At 39.5% G+C, this 18,301-nt stretch overlaps 1 protein-coding gene across 2 annotated transcripts in view; it reads right to left on the bottom strand.

Annotated features, from left to right (window-relative positions):
* The window catches only part of IL20RB (interleukin 20 receptor subunit beta), a 36,108-nt gene extending 20,876 nt beyond the window's left edge, over positions 1–15,232 (bottom strand). For both annotated transcript variants that reach the window (XM_066351496.1, XM_066351495.1), the window contains exon 1: positions 15,005–15,232. In XM_066351496.1, coding sequence (XP_066207593.1) covers positions 15,005–15,077 — 73 coding nt within the window. In that variant the 5' untranslated portion in view covers positions 15,078–15,232. The remainder of the gene's footprint in view (positions 1–15,004) is intronic.
* Positions 15,233–18,301: the final 3,069 nt, after the last annotated feature.

The raw sequence follows: 18,301 nt of genomic DNA, 5'->3' as shown, positions 1-18,301 counted from the left end.
CTCTGCTTCAGGCAGACTGTAGACCCCTGAGCCAGCCTGGGATAGAAGCACCTGCTTGCATGGTGTGTGTGGTGTGCCCAAGTATGCACACAGTGGGCCTACAGTTTCCACACAGAATGAAAGAGGCCTGTGATGCTGAACGTGCACTCATAAGAACTTTGGGCAGCCCTGGGGCGCATCCTGGTGTAACGTAGGATGCAGTCCAGCTTCTCTGCTATGGTCCTTCTCTTCCCAGTCTCAAACACTTTTCTTTAATGCCTAACACCTGCCTTCCCCTGCTGTTACAGTCACAATGATAACATCGAGAGCACGGTAGGGGCTAGGGCCCTCACTCAGGACTTTCCATCTCAGGGTCTATCTCAAGATTGGCACCTGTTGTTGTTATCAAGCCCTGTGATCACGAGAGGATGGAGGTTGCCAGTGACACCTCACCTGGTTCCCCTGCTTCTTCTCTAATGTAGAACCCTGGTGATGCACCTCCCTCCCACGCTCAGCATCCATGGCTTGTCCTGTGAGGAAACACCTGGGGCACCCACAAGGGGGGTTTCCTGCTCTCCCCACCTCTAACCTTGAAATCACCCAAGGGATGAAGAGAAAAGGGCCAGCTGCAGTGAAGTGGCACGGGAGGGCGGGGCCTGGTCCTTGCGATATCCTTCCTCTGGTAAAGTAACAAAACATTTTTCTAAGTTGTTTATGTGGGGAATATAATAAAGCTATAATTCATAGTTTAAGAGCTCTGAAATTGAAATCTCCAGGCCCAGGTGGTTTCACTGAACAATGCTACCAAATATTTTTTAATTAGTACAAATTTTACACAATCTCTTCCATGAAATAGAATAGGAAAAAACACTTTCCAACTTATTGAATGAAGCCAGTATTACACTGATACCCAAATCATAAAAAAGTAGTATATATTTTAAAAATAAAAAAACTAAGACTAATATATCTCATGCACTTAGATACAAAAATTCTCAGCAAAATATTAGCTATCTAAATTCAATAATACATTAAAAGGATTATATACTATGACCAAGTGAGATTTATTCCAGGTATACAAGGCTGATTCAACATTTGAAAATCAATTAATGTGATCTATCATATCAACAAGCTAAAGAAGAAAAATCATACAATCATATCAACTGACACATGAAAAGCATTTACAAAATTCAATACTTATTCATGATAAAAAAATTCTCTTCAAGTTAAGAACTGCAGGGAGTTATCTAAATTTGATTAAGACCATCTACAAAAAAAATCTACAGCTGACATCTATCTTACTTAATGGTGAAAGACTGAATACTTTTCATCTTAAAATCGGGAATAAGGCAAGACTTTTTTCACTCTCACCACTTTTTATCACCATAGTACTGGAAGTTCTAGCAACTGTAATAAAGCAAACAAAGTAAGTAAAAGCATACAGATTGGAATTGAGTAATGAAACTCCTCTTATTTGCAGATGATATGATATAGCTATGTAGAAAATCCCACAAAATTTATAAAGGAAAATTTCTAAAATGAATAAGTGAGTTCAGCAAGTTCACAGGATACAAGATAAATGTAAACAATTAATTGTACTTCTATATACTAACAATGAATACTTATATACCAAAAACAAAAATACAGTCATTCCTTCATATAAGCAGAGAAATGGTTCCAGGAACCCTTACCCCATGGATACAAAACTTCTCAGATACTCATGTCCCTTATATAAAATGGTTTAGTATTTGCATATAACCTACACACATCCTCCAGGAAATTTTACATCATGTCTAGGTTACTTATAATTCCTACAATGTAAATGGTATAGTTTTTATACTGTATTATTTAAGGAATAATAACAAGAAAAAAATTTGCACATGTTCAGTACGGAAGCAACCATCATAGGCCTAAAACTGCCTCATACACATCAGCAACAAATAACAGCGTTTTTAAAATATTTTTGATCTGTGGTTGGTTGAATCAATGGATATGAAACCGTGGATATGGAAGGTCAACTGTAGTATTTACAACTACTCTAAAAAAAGGGGAGGGGGAAATACTTGGTTAAAATATAACAAAACCTATTTAAGATTTGTACAATGCTGTTGGAAGATACCAAGAAGATTTTTTTTAATGTAGAGACTTACAATGTTTATGGATTGGAAAATTCAACATAGTCAAAATGGTAAGTCTCCCCAAATTAATACACAGGTTTAACACAATTTCTATCAAAAGTTCAGCAAGGGTTTTGTGTGTATGTGTGTGTGTGTGCGTGTGTGTGTATGTACATAGACAAACTTTTTAAAATATTTATAAGAAAAGGCAAAGAAATTAGAATAACTAAAACAATTTTGAAAAAGAATAAAGTAGAAGGAATCAATCCACCCAATTTTTAAATTTTCAGTTATTGGTTTTAGAGAGAGAGGGAGAGAGAGAAAGACAGAAATATTGACCTGTTCAGGTATGTGCCCTGACTAGGGATCCAACCCACAACCTTTGCAAATTGGGAAGAAGTGCTAGCCAACCTAGCTATCCGGCCGGGTCAATCCACCCAATTTCAACACTTACAGTAATTAAGATTGTGTGGTATTGGCAAAGCAATAAGTAGACAGATCAATGAAACAGAATAAAGATCTCAAAAAGAAAACAGAACCACACAAATATCTTCAACTGACTCCTGGGAAAAAATATCTTCAACTGACTCCTGGAGAAGTATAAGAGCAATACCATGGAAGAAGGATAGCCCTTTCAACTAATAATACTAGAGCAACTGGACATCTGCAAGCCAAAAAAAAAAAAAAAAAAAAAGAACCTCAACCTTAACTTTACATTTGATGCAAAAATAAACTCAAAATGGATTATATAAAAAAACTTCAGGGTTGAGCAAAAGAGTTCTTAGACTTGACCCAAAGCAAGATCCATACAAGGAAAAATTTATAATTGGACATCATCAAAATTAAAATATTTTGCTCTGCAAAGGACCCTATTAAGAGAAGACAAAATACAAAGTGGGAGAAAATATTTGAAAACTATACATCTCACAACAATCTTGTGGCTAGAATATATAAAGAACTTTTCGAACCTAACGTAGAAAAGCAAACAATCCAATTAGAAAATAGGCAAAAGACATGAAGAGACATTTCACCAAAAAGCACATACAAAACAATATTAGCTATTAGAGAAATGCAAATGAAAACCACAGTAAAATAGCACTACACAGGTATCACAATGTCTAAAAATTTTAAAAGTGACAGAACAAAATACTGGTGAGGATGCAGAGAAAGTGAATCACTCATACATTGCTAGTAGAAATGTAAAACGGCACAGCCACTCTGGAAAATAATTTGACAGTTTCTCAAAAACTAAACTTGTCGCCTGACCTGTGGTGGTGCAGTGGATAAAGCGTCGACCTGGAATGCTGAGGTCGCCGGTTCAAAACCCTGGGCTTGCCTGGTCAAGGCACATATGGGAGTTGATGCTTCCTGCTCCTCCCTCCTCTCTCTCTCTCTCTCTCTCTCTCTCTCTCTCTCTCTCTCTCTCCCTCTCTCACTATCTCTCTTCTCTCTAAAAATTAATAAAATTTAAAAAAAATTAAAAACAAAAAAACAAAAAAACTAAACTCGTAATTACTGTACAACCCAGCAATTGTACTCTTCAGCATTTATCCCAAATTAAAACTTATATCACATGAGATCAACACGTGAATGTCCATAAGCAAACCGGAATCACACCAGATGTCCTTCAACAGGTGAATGGTTAAACAAACTGGTACATCCATCCACGAAATAGTACTCAGCAATAAAAAGAAACAAACTATTAACAATTGCCTGTAAAAAAAAAAAAAAAAGGAACAAACTATTGATACACAAAACAACTTGGATGAATCTCCAAGGAATTATGCTGAGTGAAAAAAGTCAATCTTGAAAATTTACATATAATACATGTATGACATATAACATTTTTGAAATGAAAATTTTATAGAAATGAATAACAGATTACTGTTCCAGGAGTTAGGAACAATGAGGAAACGGAGTAGAAGGGAGGTGGCTATGGTTATAAAAATGCAACAGCAAGTATTGTTGTAATGTTGGAACTGTTTGGTATCTTGACTGCAGTGTTAAGTACAAAGACCTACACAAACACGTGTATAGGAATATACATACAAATGAGTACAAGTAAAATGGGAGTAAAATGGACAGATGGTATTAATGATATCAGTATGTTGGTTGTGATAGTATACCATTGTTTGGCAAAATGCCATTGGGGAAAACTGGGCTCTCTGTATTATTTCTTGTAACTGCATGTGAATCTAGAATTACCTCAATCAAACTTTAATTAAAAAATACAACCATAATGTCATCACACCTAAAATATAGTATTACTTCTTATTATCTTTTAAAAGATAGGATAAATTCAAACAGGATGAAATGTACCGAGAAAAAAAACGTCAAGTTCTATAGTTAGGTCCAGTCAATTAAATCAGTGAGGGGGACCTGTTTGGGAAGGGAGACCTGACGCTTAGGGCACGAATCCAGGCAACACACTTTGATGTTAAATTACTCGGTATGGTTTTCTTCATGAGGGTGTCCACCAGAAAAAAAAATAGCAAGTGATGTCCCAACTTATAAGTGGCTCCAGTATATTAACACAATAATTTGCATGTGTGACCCACTTCCCTTACCTGGGAAGTTCCAACTAATTCCGTTATGGACAAAGTAGTCTCATCCCTGTAGTACAGGGGTTGGGAACCTATGGCTCGCGAGCCAGATGTGGCTCTTTTGATGGCTGTATCTGGCTCACAGACAAATCTTTAATAAAAATAATAATAACGTTAAAAATGTAAAACATTCTCACCTGACCAGGCAGTGACGCAGTGGATAGAGCATTGGACTGGGATGCGGAGGACCCAGGTTCGAGAACCCGAGGTCACCAGCTTGAGCACAGGCTCATCTGGTTTGAGCAAAGCTCACCAGCTTGGACCCAAGGTCACTGGCTCAAGCAAGGGGTTACTCAGTCTGCTGTAGCCCCATGGTCAAGGCACATATGGGAATGCAGTCAATGAACAACTAAGGTGTCGCAACGAAAAACTAATGATTGATACGTCTCATATCTCTCTGTTCCTGTCTGTCTGTCCCTATCTATCCCTCTCGCTGACTCTCTCTCTGTCTCTGTAAATAAATAAATAAATAAATAAATAAATAAATAAATAAATAAATAAATAAATATAAAACATTCTTGTCTGACCAGGCGGTGGTGCAGTGGATAGAGCGTCGGACTGGGATGCGAAAGGACTCAGGTTCGAGACCCCAAGGTTGCCAGCGTGGGCTCATCTGGCTTGAGCAAAAAGCTCACCAGCTTGGACCCAAGGTCTCTGGCTCAAGCAAAGGGTTACTCGGTCTGCTGAAGGCCCGCGGTCAAGGCACATATGAGAAAGCAATCAATGAACAACTAAGGTGTCACAACAAAAAACGGATGATTGATGCTTCTCATCTCTCTTCGTTTCTGTCTGTCTGTCCCTAACTATCCTTGTCTCTGACTCTCTCTCTGTCCCTGTAAAGATGTGGCACATATACACCATGGTATACTATTCAGCCATAAGAAATGATGACATCGGATCACTTACAACAAAATGGTGGGATCTTGATAACATTATACGGAGTGAAATAAGTAAATCAGAAAAAAACAAGAACTGCAGGATTCCATACATTGGTGGGACATAAAAACGAGACTAAGAGACATGGACAAGAGTGTGGTGGTTACGGGGGGCGGGGGGAGGGAAGAAGGGAGAAGGGGAGTAGGTGGGGTAGGGGCACAAAGAAAACTAGATAGAAGGTGACTGAGGACAATCTGACTTTGGGTGATGGGTATACATCAAAATTGAATGACAAGATAACCTGGACATGTTTTCTTTGAATATATGTACCCTGATTTATTGATGTCATCCCATTAAAATAAAAATTTATTTATAAAAAAATATATATATATATAAAACATTCTCATGTATTACAATCCATTCATTTCCTACCACTCATGTTCATGGTTGTGGGTGGCTGGAGCCAATCACAGCTGTCCTTTGGGACAACACCACCAATTGTTTTTTGTTTTTTTTTTGGCGTTCCTGGGTGGGCACGAACACCACCAAATTTTTATTGGATAATGCATAATGTTCCCGGGTCATTGTATGGCTCTCACAGAATTACATTTTAAAGTATGTGGCATTCATGGCTCTCTCAGCCAGAAAGGTTCCTGACCCCTGCTGTAGTAAAATAAAAACTGCTGTTTCTTTCTGAGTCCTACAGGTAACATCTTTAATATCTTTATGGTATCTGTATAGAGTATTCCAGACTTCATTATTGCCTTGCTCATGTTTGTAGCACACACACATGGGGTGTGAGATGGAAAACCTGTAATACCCATGAACTACTAATGCCAGGGGACATTTAACAAGGCTCTGTAGGAAGTGTCATGGCATTGCCTCAGAAGACATCCATTTTATGCTAGGACACTAAATAGGAAATGACTCTACAAGTTGAAAACTATATTTCAGCTCAGACTCCAAGCTGAAAGTGACTGTTTCCACCGACAAAAAGTTTTTTAAATCCCCTTCAGTTGTTAGGGAAGGCTGAATGTGGTCTTGGGAACACAAAGAGAGAAGAAAACTTTGTTATCCACACAGCATTCCCATTAACATGAAATGTCACCCATCAGCCAGGAGCAATGTCAATTGAAGTCAAATCTCCAAAGAGACAAAGAAAAATATCATATGATCTCACTTGTAAGTGGAATCTAACGAACAGGGTGAACTGAGGAACAGAATAGAGGCAGAGATGGGGCCACGGGGAGAAGAGGGACAGCTGTCAGAGGGAAGGGGGATGTGGGGATGGGATCAGAGAAGGTGAAGGGATTAGTGAAATTATATATACATAACACAGAGATACAGATAACAGGACAGCAAATCCCAGAGGGAAGGGGGGGAGGGAGTCAGGGGGAGGGGGGGAAAGGGGGTATAATGGGGGGCATGTTGTTGGGGGGTGTGAGGGTGTTCTATTGAGTGGGAAACTTGAATCCATGTTAACACAATAAATTAAAATTTTTAATTTAAAAATATATTTAAAAAATAAATTAAAAAAAATTTTTTAATCTCCAAAGAAGCCAGTTAATAAAGACTACCCAGTGTAAATCTCAAATACAAAAACAAAAAATACACTCAAGGGGAAAGGCAGGAAGAAACTTGAAATGCAGGCAGGAAAGACACAGGCCACAGTGAGGAGTATGCAAAATCTAGAATTATTTCCTCAGCCACACTGGATGAGGGTTCTCACCAGAGCTAGAGAGTGATACTGAAATCCCCTGTATAAACTTTTTGTTTTTTGTAAATATTTATGCTTTTGTTACTATAGAGAATTATACTATTCTCACTCCAGCAGGTATCTCAAAAAGGCCTACTGGCTGGAGGCTTTTGGTGATATTTCCAGGAGAGACTTGAACTGGGTGACTGTGACCTGGCTATTAAGATTCTGGCACAGTGCATAGAGCATCGGCCTGGGACACTGAGGACCCAGGTTCAAAACCCCAAGGTCGCCAGCTTGAGCATGAGCTCATCCTGCTTGAGCATAGGGTCACTGGCTTGAGTGTGGGATCATAGACATGACCCCATGGTCACTGACTTGAGCCCAAAGGTCGCTGGCTTGAGCAAGGGGTCACTGGCTCAGCTGTAGCCCCCTGGTCAAGGCACATATGAGAAAGCAACCAATGAACAACTAAGATGATGCAACTACGAGTTGATGCTTCTCATCTCTCTCCCTCTCATTTCCTATCTGTCTGCCCCTCTCTCTCTCTCTCATGCTGTCTCTCTCTCTCTCTCTCTCTTGCAAAAAAAGAAAAAAGAATCTTACTTTTGGCCACACAAAACTAGCTAAACAACATCTTTTGTGCAGAGCCACATTCACAACACTGATCTCTCTCTCTTAGTTTTCTATTGCTATTATACAAATTACTACAAATTTGACATTTGAAAACAACACACATTCTTTTTCAGTTCTTTAGGTCAGAAGTCTGACACTGGTCTCATTGGGCTAAAATGAAGGTATTGATAGAGCTGTGTTCCTTCTGGAGGCTCTGGGAAAGAATCTGTTTCCCGTTTCCTTGCCATCTGTTTCTAGTGGCCACCTGCATTCCTTGTTCATGGCCCCTCCCTCCATCTCCAAAGCCCAAAATGGCTGGTTGATTACACTTCATGCTTCAAATTTCTCCTGCCTTTTCTGCCCTCCCATCTCTCTCTCAGTTTATCCAGGGAAGGTTTTCAGCTTTTAAGAACTCATGTGCCTGACCTGTGGTGGCGCAGTGGATAAAGCGTTGACCTGGAAATGCTGAGGTCACCAGTTCGAAACCCTGGGCTTGCCTGGCCAAGGCACATATGGGAGTTGATGCTTCCAGCTCCTCCCCCCTTCTGTCTCTCCTCTGTCTCTCCCTTTCCTCTCTAAAATGAATAAAAAAAATAAAAATTAAAAAATAAATTTAAAAAAAGGAACTCCTGCAACTAACCTGGGCCCACCCTGCTAATCCAGGATAATCTCTTAATCTCAAAATTCCATAACATTAATCACAGTCTTTTTAAACTCCCTTTTATCTTCCATGGGATTAGAGTGCATTCATCTTTGGGGTGCCATTATTCTGCCCAACACATGAGCCTTGCACTGCAGAGGATATTGGCTCTATGAACTGACACTATGCCCAAAAATATCTCTTTCAAAAATAGTATATTATTTAAAAAGAATTAAATGTGTCTCACCAGAAGAAGAAAAGAACAAGGCTGACAGAACTTGGCTGTTAAGTAGGCTGTTGGCGTCACTCACTGCCTGCGTACTATAGTAGTAGCCACATCCCAGCTTCAGAAGGTATACAAACAAATTCATGCCTCAGGAAAGTGATAGATTACTTCATGATTTTAAAGCATGGTTTGGGGATCAACAGCATCACATTCCCTAGCAGTTTATTAGAAATGCAGGGCTCTGAGACTGTACCCTACACCAGTGGTGGGATTCAGCCAGTTCGCACCAGTTCGGCAGAACCAATACCTAATTTTTTGTTGAGTTCAGTGAACCAATTGTTAAAATGGCACTTGTAAGTAGGGTTCTCTCTAAGGAGGGCACCAGGACAGCCGCCCAATGTGGAAACCACAAATTTACATTCCTTACTTTTTTTAATGTTCATCTGCGTAACAGTGTATTCTAAGTGCCTGTAGTAATGTCTATTCTGTCCATAGGTGAAAAAAAATTGCAAGTGAGGATTACAGTCAAGAAGCAATATGGAAATATCTTAAATAACAGTTTTATTGTTTTTTGTCAGGTATTATTTAATAATTTTATTAATATTTTAAAATTTTCTTATAACATAAGCTAGTTTTGTGTACCTCTTTTGTTGTTCTTATTTAAGTATTAAATGCATGAAATAATAAACTACCTTTCAGTATATTGGTTTTTTGTACTTAAAATGATCATTAGGGCAGAGAACCCATTGTTAAATCTATATCCTATTCAACTAGAATCCGCATTTTAACAAAAGTCCCCAGGTAGTTCATATGGATATTCAAACTTGAGAAGCACTGGTCTAGAGACTACATCATGGTTCTCATTGTCCTTTGCTGCCCATTGAAATCACTGGGGAGGTTGTTCTGTCATTAAATTTTATTTTTAAATAATTTTAGAGTTATAGTCTGACCAGGTTGTGGCACACTGGATAGAGCACCAACCTGAAACGCTGAGGTCCCAGGTTCAAAACCCCGAGATCACTTGCTTGAGCGCAAGCTCATCCAGCCCGAGTGCAGGATTGCCAGCTTAAACCTGGGATCATCAACATGACCCCATGGTCGCTGGCTTGAACCCAAAGGTAGCTGGCTAGAGCAAGGGGTCACTGGCTCCACTGGAACCCCCAGTCTAGACACATATGAGAAGCAATCAATGAACAACTAAAGTGCCGCAACTACGAATTGATACTTCTCATCTCTCTCCGTTCCTATTTGTCTGCCTCTGGCTCACTGAAAACAAACAAATAAATAAATACATTAAAATAAAATAATTTTAGACTAATAAAAGAGTTGCAAAAATAGTACAGAGAGCTCCCATATGAAATTGAAAGTCTTCGTGATTTTGATTTGATTTGTGACTACAGCTTCAGAAATACGTGGGGGTTTTTTCTCTCTCTCTCTGTCTCTACACAGCTCATAGACCTAGCCTTTCTCCCTGATAATCATTAACCCTGAAGCAGCAGAAGACAATAGTCTGACCCTAACAGTCAGGTCTGGATCACTGGTAGGCTAAAGATAACATCTTGGCATAAGTCAGTGGTTCTCAAACTTTTTGAAGTTGGGGCACATTTAAAATCCTACAAATAATTGAGGTGCACTATATACAAATTTCTGAGAAATGTGTTATAATAATTAAGTGAAATTAAAAAAATATAAAATCTAAGCATGCTTTATGGTAATTAAACAAAATATGACAAAATTAAATTTATTCTGACATTAAAAAACATTTTTATATTACATTTTTTGATATATGCTTTTTAGAGTTTGTAAAAAAGAGGTTAAAAAATTAAAAAATGACAAAAAAGTTTTTTATATATAGATACATCTTAGTAAGATTTAGTAAATTTGGCAGGTCTCAGCACAAATGTGTTAAGTTTTTTCATTCTTGTGTTTATGAGAAACATGAGCCTGATGTATCCTAGTGATTTCTTCAATGTTTGGGCATATATTTGAAGGGCAAACTCTCATTTCTTCATCAATACATTGAAGAATTCCTCTCTTTTTACTCTTAATTGTGTTGAGTACAGAAAACCCCCACCATACACATTATCTTAACTTTACACCAAACAAAGGATAGAAGAAACTTGCCTCCAGTCTTTCTGGGGAACATGGGGGGTAGTGTAAACAATCCAGCACCACAGCTTAACAGCCTTTTGCAACCTAATCAGGCAAGTGAGGTGGGGGGCTGGGCAGACTATCAGCTTAGAGCCAATTCCCCAAACCTCTGTCTCCCAAAAATCTAAACTCCAAAAACCCTGTTGGTTTTTTGGTCCCCAACAGGCACATATTTCTCTGGAATGCCATAGGGCACACCTGGAAACCTTCTAGGGTGCACCAGTGCACCCTGGCGTGCACTTTGAGAATCACTGGGCATAAGTTATGTTTCAGTTTCTGAGCCCTAAGGTAGAACAACCCCCTGGCTACTTTTCCATAAAACCTGAAGGACACTGGAGCAGACCTCTGAGCTGTCTCCATGACATGAAGAAATTATTTATTACCCTTACCTCACCTCCAACTAATCAGCTCTGAACAGGACTACCCACAGTGTCTTGTGATTTTGCCCTCTGTAATCTATAACTTACATGCCATTGGGGAGTTGGGTCTCTAAGAGCAGGAGCTCACCAACAGTCTGGATTGGCCAATCCTATAATACAAAATTACTTCCTTTTTCTTCTGCAAACCCCTGCTTGTTCATTTCTTTTGGCCAGTGCATGTAGCAAGATGGGCTCACATGCTGAGGTTCAATAACACATATACGCTTCACTCAACCTTCTAAATATATATATACTGTATATATATAACTATAGTACAATTACAAAAATTGATATATTTACATTGGCACAATACTATTAATTAAGCTTCAGTATTTATTTGAATTTCACCAGTTTTTCCCCTAATGTTCCCTCCCACCCCAAGGATCAATCCAGGATTCCACACTTAGTTGTCTTACCTAGTTAAGACTCTTCCAATCTATTCTTAGTCTTCCTTAGTCTTTTATGAACTTGACATTTTTTAAGAGTACTGGTCAATTTTTTGTAGAATATTCCTCAGTTTGGGATTGATGTTTTGAATAATTTGATTGAGGTTACTCATTTTTGGCATGCACTCCCAGGGAGTACATGATGTTAATATGTCTTATTACTGACAATGTTAACCTTGATCACTTGATTAAGGCAGACAAGCTACCATTTTCCCCTTTATAATTAATAAATCAGTTAGGGGAGATACTTTGAAACTATGCAAATATTCTATTTCTTTTCAAACTTTCATTCATTATTTTTACAATCTATTGGTGGATATAACTTGCAACAATTATTTCTCTGCTGTTCTAATATTATGTAGTCATTAATTGGAATTCTATAAGAGAAAGCTGTTAAGTCTCCACCACTTACATAGTGAATTATTCATTTGTATCAGTATGGACCCATGGAAATTTATTTTAGTCTACTGTTATTTATTTTGTTATTCAAATTGTTCTGGCTTTAGCCATTGCAAGCTCTTTCAGATTGGCTCCTGTGTCCTGTTGATTTACTCTCATAAGTCTACGAAAACTTTATTATAGATTTTATTTTTGGAATAATTTCATGTATACAGAAAAAGTTACACACAGTACCAGTGTACCCTTCACCCAGCTTCCCTTAATGCTAACATCTGATATAGCCATGCTGTATTTGTCAAAATTAAGAAACCAACATTCGGCCCTGGCTGGTTGGCTCAGCGGTAGAGCGTCAGCCCAGCGTGTGGAAGTCCTGGGTTTGATTCCCGGCCAGGGCACACAGGAGAAGCGCCCATCTGCTTCTCCACCCTTCCCCTTCTCCTTTCTCTCTATCTCTCTCTTCCCCTCCTGTAGCCAAGGCTTCATTGGAGCAGAGTTGGCCTGGGTGCTGAGGATGGCTCCATGGCCTCTGACTCAGGTGCTAGAATGGCTCCAATTGCAGCGGAGTAACGCCCCAGAGGGGCTGAGCATCGCCCCTAGTGGGCATGCCAGGTGGATCCTGGTCGGGAGCATGTGGGAGTCTGTCTGTCTGACTACTAACCCCCCACCTGACCTTCTCACTTCAGAAAAATACAAAAAAAACAAAACAAAAAAAAGAAACCAACATTCGTACATTACTCCACAGTTTATTCAAATTTTGCCAATTTTTCCACCAATATTTTTTTTCTATTCCAGGATCCAGTCTAGGATACTTATTGCATTTAGGCCTCTATCCTGTTTTGAGCACTTCCTTACTTATCACTAGATGCTCCAGACTTGTATTTTCTATGACCAGTCCTGGAATAGACCACTGTACTAAAGCACCCCACCTAAGAAGTTTTGAAAAATCCCCATGCCCAGGTAGTACCTTAGATGAATTAAGTCAGAAACTCTGGCTATGAAATTTGGGCATTTGTAGTTTTTTTTTTTTAATTTATTCATTTTAGAGAAGAGAGAGAGAGGAAAGAGAGAGAGAAAGAGAGAGAGAGAGAGAGAGAGAGAGAGAGAGAGAGAGAGGGAGGGAGGGAGAAGGGGGAGGAGCAGGAAGCATCAACTCCCATATATGCTTTGCCCAGGCAAGCACAGAGTTTTGAACTGGCAATCTCAGCATTCCGGGTTGATGCTTTAGCCACTGCACCACCACAGGTCAGTCAGGCATGTGTAGTTTTAAAAGCCTCCCCCAGATAATTCTGATATATATTTGAGATGGTGAAACCACTAGTCTAAGCCTAACCTCTGGTGGCCAAAGAATAGTTCAAACTGAATGGTAAATCCCTAAATGCCAAACACTTCAGTGTGTTTCTCAGCAGGTTCTTATGTTCCCTGAAGACAACGGACTCTGTTTTCTTCATCTCTCACTAGCACCGAGCCCAGAACCATGACATAGGAGGTGCTCAGAAATGCAGAATGAATAAAAACTAAAGTCTTGGCTCCTTTATTTAGTGAAATTAGCCATGGCGTGACTTCTTTTCTAATCCCTATCCATGTTAAATTAGATTGTTAGCTCCCCCGAGGTTCAGACTGAACATCTATTTCCTAGTGTCTTGAGTCAGAGTAAATGAGGTCAGGGTCAAAGGAGAGAGAAGTCTGGGGAATGTAGGAGGAGGGAATCTTCTGGAATGATGATGGGAGATAGGTTGGGATGGGGAAAACAGAGATGTTTCTGGTGGGAAATAATAGCAACAAAGGGCAGGAGGAGAAAATGAGGGTGTAATATGCCAACTGTGAAGACAGCAGCTACGGTGGTCCATATTTGTTCCCAAGTAGTGAGAAATGGGGTCAGGGTCTGAATATGCTGGATCACGAAACAAACAGCACATCTGAACGCCATGTGCTGAGCAAGTATGAGCTTTGAAGGTTTTTGAACTAGGAAGGGACACCATAAATGTGATGTCTAAGCCAGTTCTAAACATTTGCAAATTGCCTTAGCACTGATTTGTTGTCTGGTTTAAACTAACTAGGATAATTACTTCCCAGTGTTAAAAAAAAACAAAAAAAAACGAAATTAATCAAGGCTCCCACCGATACAACAAAGGACCCAGTACCTTAGAGTATTAAAATTAGAAATTTCTCTTAAATGTGATTTAACATGATGAAACATCAAAGGCTACAGAGCTCTGATTTTGGAACAATATATAGCATGTAGGAACAGGCATCCAGGAGTGGAGCAGAAAAAAATTATGTAATTCTACTTGCAGGTAAAATGCTCCAAACCAAATATTTTCTTTAATGTTATGGAGAACTACCTGACTGCTACCTTTTCCGCAGTGACCTGGGGAGATATCCAACTTTTATAAGTCTTATACCCAATATTAAGGTTGAAAATTATGTCTTTTTGTTCATATGTATTTTGTTAGAATCTTTATTCTATTTCTTGTCCCTACCGTTAACCTCTCCAAGGCACGTACAGAGACTGAGATAACTATATTGTGCCTTTTAAAACCAGATAATGAGATAAATAACAAAATGCATGGAGTTCTGCTAACCTTTAGATTACTTGTTTTGATGTTTTATCTTTCTAGGTTGCTCTGTGGACATTAGGAGAGAGATTTCCCAACAGAATGCAGGCTTTTTCTTTCTTTAGTATGTGAGGATGGAAGTTTAGGAGGTAAGAAACCTTTCTAAAAACAGACTTAAGATGTTCTATGGATATAATGTAACCCCAAACTCTGGAAAGGTATTTTTCACCTTCTTAACCTATATTTAAGTCCCAGTCTATTGGCTGTACTCTAATTCATACTTACCTATGAGCAAACAAGGAATCAAGGTGTAGAAAACCCACATATGACTTGTCAAGATTTCTTCTGGAATCATCATGAGGGTCCGTGTTTGGCAGACTCAGCTTGACCTGGAACCTTGTTTCCTTTCACAGTGAAACATCCCGTCCATCCCAGTTATCCTTGCTTCAGAACTCAGATATTGGAGCTGAGATCTGAGCTGTTGTGCAGTCTGAATTGTTCTGGAAGGAGGAAGCTGGCTCAGACAGCTCAGAAGGGGCGGGCTGTGTAGCACCCTCCTTTCTGCCCAAACCCAGATATTGCATCAGGGGGAGTGGCCTAGGAGATATTCAGAGAAGAGGTAACTCTGGCAAGCTTGGGCATCTGCCTGGGGGAGATACCTGGACCATAGGCTCTGTCCTGGGGGACTTGATGTCCTTTAAACTCTGAGAGCAGGCAGGATTATCTTCCCTCCCATCAAATAGCTGTCCTCTTCCACATCTCCACCTTGTGAGTTCATTCAGGCCGGGTACTGATTAGTTCTTTTTGCTAATACATATCCACCTCAGAAAAAAGTAGAAAAGTTAAGAAAAAATGTTTTAAAACCTTTTTAAAAGTCAGGAGGTGAAGAAGAGTATATAGGTTCACATTCACTTGCATTTGCAAAAAGAAAACCTTGAAGGAGATATGGAAACTAGTAACACTGGCTACCTTGGGACAGAGGGAGTAGGAACTGGGAAGATGGAGAAAAATGGGAATGAGACTCTTCACAGTGTCTTTTGTTTGTTTGTTTGCTTTGGATTTAAAAAAATTTATTGTGGTAAAATACACATAACAAAATTTACCATCTTAACCATTTTTAAGCATATAGTTCAATGGTATCAAATACATTCACACTGTTGTGCAAACATCACCACCATTCATCCCCATAGCCCTCTTTATTTTGTACAACTGAAACTCTATGCTCATTAAATAACACCCCATTCTCTCCTTTCCTTGCTCCTGGCAACCACCATTCTGCTTTCTGTGCTATGAACTTGACTACTCTAAGTACCTCAAAGAAGTGGAATTATATTTGACTTTCTGTGACTGGCTAATTTCTCTTAGCCAACCATGCTGTAGCACCTTGCTGAATTTCCTTCTTTTTAGGGCTTAATAAATAGTATTCCATTGCTGTATATATCATACTTTGCTTACCCATTCATTCATCGATGAACTGTCAGGCTGTTTCCACATTTTAGCTATTGTGACCAAGGCTGCTATGAACATGGATATATAAATATCTCTTTATACATTTAAGACCCTGCTTTCAATTTGTTTGGCTGTTATATATATATAAATTTATATAATAAAAAAATATATATATATTTTTTGTATTTTTCTGAAGTTGGAAACAGGGAGGCAGACAGACTCCTGCATGCACCCCACCGGGATCCATCCGGTATGCCCACCAGGGGGCGATGCTCCACCCATCTGGGGCGTTGCTCTGTTGCAACCAGAGCGATTTTAGCGCCTGAGGCAGAGGCCATAGAGCCATCCTCAGCGCCCGGGCCAACCTTGCTCCAATGGAGCCCCGGCTACAGGAGGGGAAGAGAGAGACAGAGAGGAAGGAGAGGGGGAAGGGTGGAGAAGCAGATGGGCACTTCTCCTGTGTGCCCTGGCTGAGAATCGAACCCGGGACTTCTGCATGCCAGGCCGACGCTCTACCACTGAGCCAACCAGTCAGGGCTGGGTGTTATATTTTTATACTATTTGATTACTGAACCATGTGAATGTATTATTAAAAAATTAAAATCAGTTTTAAACATTGGAAGAAAACTTTATGCTAGTTTGGCCTCCTGAAATTCCAGCTTTTAAAAAACTTTGAACACTTTATATGTGCAAATACATTAATGAAAACAAAAGGGTTTTAGAGTACAACAGATTTTGGTTCATTTAAGAACTTATTTGCAATGCACCCTTGGGAAAATGAATCATTTCTTTATTCAACAAACATTCACTAAGGGCCCATTATGTGCTAGATCCTGTGAATTCAGTAATTTCTGCCCTCAACCAAGAACTTCCCAACTAGTGGAGAAAGTGAACATAGGGATCACCATAAATTGGTACTGAAAAAAAGTGACAGAAATAGTCACAAAGAAATAAGGAGCATTAAGGAGAAACACCTACCCAGAGAAGGCTTCCTAGAGGAGGTGACTTTTGGGCTACTAAATGCTGAAAAAAATTAGCCAGGACTGGTATGTTTAGGAAAACACAAAAAGTTTGGTGTAACTGGAGTACAAAGTTGTAGTGGCAAGAAATGGTGTCCAAAGGTGGATTGAAACAGGATTCCAGAGAACCTTGAATGCTTTGTTGTGGAGCTTTGAGCTTCTCCTTAGAGAGCAAGGAAGTTTGGACAGCAATGAAGGTCAAAGAAGGGGTTAAAAGCTCAAATCTGATCATGCCATTCCCTGCACTTGAGCTTAATATAAAATAAAATAATATTTAATAAAAAAAATAAAAGTTTTTGACTTGGATGGAGAAAACAGTAGAAGTGAAACTAGAGGAAGAAGAGCCAGGAGTGAGCTATGCCAGTCAACTAGGTGAGAGATGCTGGCTTCCTCTACGTTTTCCCATGTCTGAAGAAAGTCATGACTAAATCCAAAAGATGGAAGTAGAATTGACAGCTCGTGAATACTGAGTGGATTGGGAGAGTGGAGGAGGAGACAAACATGACTTTCAGGTTCTAGGTTTGAGTAAGTGGGTGGATGCAGCACCTCAACTAAAATAATGAAAAGGAAGAGGATAGGGTAGGGCCAGGATAGGCAGGGTTGGGGGTGGTACAGGAAAGGTTGCATGTGTTCAGCTTGATACACATGAATTTGAAATACAGGCAGGAGGTCTCCAGTATGTAAAGAACCTTTGTCTCAAGTTTGTGGGCATCTCCTCTACCTTTAGTATTTCAGTAGTAGCTGAGATCAAGAAGTGGGTGAAATCATTAACCAGTGTATGTAGATTAAGGCCAGTGGATGTGATTCTGGAAAAACCCACATTTAAGGATCAGCATAAGAAAAAATAGGCCGTTCGAAACCCCAAGGTTGCCAGCTTGAGCGTGGGCTCATCTGGTTTGAGCAAAGCTTACCAGTTTGAGCCCAAGGTTGCTGGCTTGAGCAAGGGTCACTCGCTCTGCTGTAGCCCCCCGGTCAAGGCATATATATATGAGAGAGCAATCAATGAACAACTAAGATGTCGCAATGAAGAATTGATGCTTCTCATCTCTCTCCCTTCCTATCTGTCCCTCTCCCCCACCCCCCCGGCTCTATCACAAGAAAATAAAAATATAAA

The sequence above is a fragment of the Saccopteryx leptura genome, chromosome 10 (assembly GCF_036850995.1).
Source record: "Saccopteryx leptura isolate mSacLep1 chromosome 10, mSacLep1_pri_phased_curated, whole genome shotgun sequence".
Taxonomy (NCBI): Eukaryota; Metazoa; Chordata; class Mammalia; order Chiroptera; family Emballonuridae; genus Saccopteryx; species Saccopteryx leptura.
The sequence above is the reverse complement of the archived record's forward strand: the minus strand, read 5'-3'. Positions and strand labels throughout refer to the sequence as shown.